General features: G+C 46.4%; 1 protein-coding gene across 1 annotated transcript; it reads left to right on the forward strand.

Moving 5' to 3' along the window:
* Positions 1 to 496: 496 nt before the first annotated feature.
* On the forward strand, positions 497 to 3520 carry LOC119564990 (olfactory receptor 1052-like). The gene is made up of 2 exons (XM_037888747.1): positions 497 to 505; positions 2585 to 3520. The coding sequence occupies exons 1-2, from the start codon at positions 497 to 499 to the stop codon at positions 3518 to 3520; spliced, it is 945 nt and encodes a 314-aa protein (XP_037744675.1).
* Positions 3521 to 4282: the final 762 nt, after the last annotated feature.

Below are 4282 nucleotides of genomic sequence, written 5' to 3' on the forward strand. Positions count from 1 at the left end.
TCTTGTTCTGTTTTCCTTCATCCAGCATGAAAGTCATTCCGACATTTGGTTCCTCTCTGTGTGTATGTTAAATACATATTCCCTATAAATATGAGTGAACTTGTTCCAACCCCCCCACCCAGAACAAACCATCGACCCCCCCGTAGACTCCACGTCTTTTTTAAGCCCCACATTCAGACATGAGTTGGTTTAAGATTCTGAAACACCCACATATATTTTTATGCCTTAGGCTATGTCTATGCTGTACAGCTTTTAGTGACATGGCTGGGTTGCTAAAAGTTGGGCAGTGTGAACACTGTTGGTCGGCACTTTTGCCAACAAAATACTTCTATCCCCAATGAGTGGGATTTGCATTGTTGACAGGAGAGCGCTCCCGCCGACAACGTGGTCGTTCACACAGGCACCTCTCACAGCAAACTTTTGTCTTTCGAGGGGTGGGGGGAGGTTAAGTACCTGTGAACGACAAAAGTTTTGTCTTTCAATTACCAGTGTAGACATGGACTTAGTGTTTTCAGTGTCCAACTGAGACCAGGAGTAGAGGTGCTGGGACTTTCACCAGAAAGTGGGTGTTTGCCACCCACTTTTTGCTCATTGCCAGCCCAGTGTTATAGATTCCAGATGTTTGCTGTGCACAGAAAAGTTTGGATGCTTAAACAAAACAGACATACATTCTGAGAGCCAGAGCCTGGCCTAGCTCTACGGGGGTCATTCACACACAAGGAGGAGCAGGACCCCACAGACTTGACCCTATGCAGGGGACACGATGGGGAAAGTGGGGGCTGCACAGCAGACACACAGGTGGGTGGAAAGTTGGCAGAGCATTGCCTCTTCCCCTCTGTCTCAATGAGCCCACATAAGTGAGGGTAGCGATCGGCTCCAGCACCTGAGTCACAATTCAATCCCTGATCTCCTCCTGGGGTGGTGTAGTTAAGCACTGCCCCTTATACAGAGCAGGTGATCAAAGCACAATGTAGCCCTGAACCTCTAGATAATTCCCAATCTCTTGAGCCATCCAATCTGTCCAACCTGCACAACACCTAGCATTGAAAAGTCTCCATATTCCATTCCCAGTGCTTTGAATCACTCAGTCTCAGCGATCTAGGGACACACTGGGACCAATTACCGACACGCATCACAACGGCCTGGCACGGTGTTATACAAATCACTTCTCCACAAATAGACTTGGCCCTAGCAACAAGAAGATAGCTGAAGCTCCTTCGTTTGTCTGACGGTCCGAGTCTGGAGAGACTTAAGGTCCCAACAGACTGTAAGGGAATATAAATCAGCCCCCTGCCCTTCCTCCAGATGGGAATCTCTTGGACCCATCACATAAATGATTCATCCTTATGCGGGTAGGTTTGCTTTGTCTGGGTGTAGCACTGTGGAGGGAGGGGGGAAGAGTAAAAACCTATTGCGAGCAGCAAGAAAAATCTCACGATCCACTGGAAAATCGCTTTAAAGGTATAATTTTGACCTAAAACTTCCTAACTGATCTGAGAGCTACTTATGTAGGAAACAACCCCTTCAGCTGAAGCTGCTACATCCAGAATCTAAGGAGCAGCCCTGGGTGCAGACCCACCAGCAGTACACAGCAGGTGAATCCTTGTGTCGCTCGGCTGTAGCCTGGGCTTGGGCTGTGTCTGGGGAGAGGGATGGTGCTGCAGATAACAGCAGAATGTTTTTGATTCATTTCCTGTGCTGTAGTTATTAACTGTCCGCCCAAACTCTGAGTCTTTTCTCCTCTCACCCCCTTGTATGAGGCCACCTTGTGGGATCCCAATGGGTAGTGTATACATCCCAGTTCATCGTCTGAGCTTTACAGGTTCGGCAACTGCCCTGCACTGGGTAGAGGTTAATAATGCCTATGAGATTTCCAGGAGGAGGCACCAGAATTGACCCCAAGGATCATTCACACCAAAGCAACAGTGTTAGCCCTGGCAACACAATACTAGGAGTGTAAGGGTCACAGAAATAATCTTCCAAAGGAGTTATTCTGAAATAAAAAGGTGAACTATTTCAATTTTGACATTTTTGAAATAATGTGTTTCAAGGTTTTGTTTTGAAATGACGTTTTGTTTCCAAAAATCTGTTAGATTTAACTTGAAAAAAAAGGGAGAAGAGGGTAAAAACCTGACAACGAAATGATTTATTTTGGGGGAGAAGGGAACAAGTTGCTGTTATTTTGGGATTTTTCAGGTCAGCCACTGAACCAAAAAACAAAACAAAAAAAACCCAAAACCAACCACCCAGCTCTAATGCAAACTCTCTTGATTTCTGCTGTGGGGGGGAAAGGTTTTTCAACTGAGCCAACAGTGAACTTCACCCTCTGGCAATCAAGTCGGCACTATGCTACAGTTTTATGCCAATAGTTGCTCTTTGCAGATTGTCCACATCAAAAGAGAAAGAATGAGATACGCACACATGGGTAAAAAATATTCTTACTTTCAGCAAACAAGGGTCTCAAATGGACTAAAATGCTGTCATTGATCGTACGGAATTCCAGGTCCTCACACTGTTTTTTATTTCTACAGAAATTCCCTCTGTGCAGGTCTCTCCTCAAAGCCCATGTGAAGCAGTGGCCCAGGGAAATGACACTACCGTGGCTGAATTCATCCTTGCAGGATTCACTGACCATCCAGAACTGCAGGTTGCCCTCTTCCTCATATTTCTGGTGATCTATGTTCTCACCTTGCTGGGGAATTTTGGGATGATTGCCCTAATCTGGACGGACTCCCGATTTCACACCCCCATGTATCTCTTGCTCAGCAACTTGTCACTCGTTGACCTTGGCTACTCCTCATCCATCGCCCCCAGGGTGCTGGTGAGCCTCTCAAGGGAGAGTAAGGCCATTTCCTACGCTGGATGTGCTGCACAGCTGTACTTTTTTCTTGCCTTTGCCACTACTGAGTCTTTCCTCCTTGCGGTGATGGCCTATGACCGTTATGTGGCCATCTGTAATCCACTGCTCTATACGGTCACCATATCCAAGAGGTCCTGCGTCTGGCTCTTGGCTAGCTCCTACATGGCTGGGGTTGCAAATGCAACAGTGTTTACCAGCTGCACCTTTCAGCTGTCCTTCTGTGGGCCCAATGTAATCGATCATTACTTTTGTGATGTCCTTCCGCTCATGCGGCTCTCCTGCACCGACACTCACACCAATGAAATGCTGCTCTCTATCTTTGCTGGTTCCATACAACTGACTACCATACTGATCATCCTCTTCTCGTATCTGTATGTTACTGCTGCCATACTGAGGATCCGCTCCTCCGAGGGCAGGCGCAAAGCCTTCTCCACCTGCACCTCCCACCTGACAGCCATAGCTATATTCTATGGGACAACGTGCTTTACCTACTTGCAACCCAGTTCCACCTCCTCACTGGAGCGGGACCAGGTGATCTCTGTGTTCTACACAGTGGTGATCCCCATGCTGAACCCCCTGATCTACAGCCTGAGGAACAAGGAGGTGAAGGACGCCATGGGGAGAATGTTAGAGAGAAGAAAGTTCTCTCAGCAGCTTTGATGAATAATTTAATCATCTTTTGGACTAAAATGACAATATTCTTTCCATTCCCTTCCACTCTATGTAATTTTATAATGAAAATAAAAACTCTAATGTGTTCAAGTTTTAAGAATAATGTTTTAGAGGTGGCATTGTCCAACAGATAAGACACTCAGAAGATCTGGTGTGACAGATATCGCAACCCCATGCAGTATCTTTGGGACCATTATATTAACTTGCATTATAAGAATGGTTTATGTATGACTCTGTTCTACTCCAGGGGGCAGAGTTCCTGCAGCTCCTTCCGGAACTAAAACCTGTGGAGGGCGGGTGATTAAGGCAAGTCCCTGAGACTAAACTCCAGAGAAATTCCAAGGGGAGTGGAGTCTGTCTCATTCAGGACCCTTGAACTTGTAACCCCCCAGCAAGGACACCTGCTTTTAGGTTTTCTAGTTCCTCAGCTGTCACCTCTCTTGGGCGGAGATGTACACCTCTCACCCTCTTGATTGGGGTTTTTTGGGGCTCCACAGTTCCCTACCTACACTGTGAATTCCCCAGTAAGCCAGACTGCCTAAGCCAACCTGCTATACTTTTCTCCTGAGATAGACAATGGTGTTATAAGTTACCACGCCACTCTTTCTAAGCAAACAAATTTATTCTCAAGGGGAAAGCATTATAGAGAAAACTTTAAAAGCAATAAAAGATCCTACATACATGCTAACAACCTCACCAGAGATCACCCCAGCTCCAACAAGGGCTCTAGATGCGGAACAGTAATTCAAA

This window comes from Chelonia mydas, unplaced genomic scaffold (assembly GCF_015237465.2).
Source record: "Chelonia mydas isolate rCheMyd1 unplaced genomic scaffold, rCheMyd1.pri.v2 scaffold_48_arrow_ctg1, whole genome shotgun sequence".
Taxonomy (NCBI): domain Eukaryota; kingdom Metazoa; phylum Chordata; order Testudines; family Cheloniidae; genus Chelonia; species Chelonia mydas.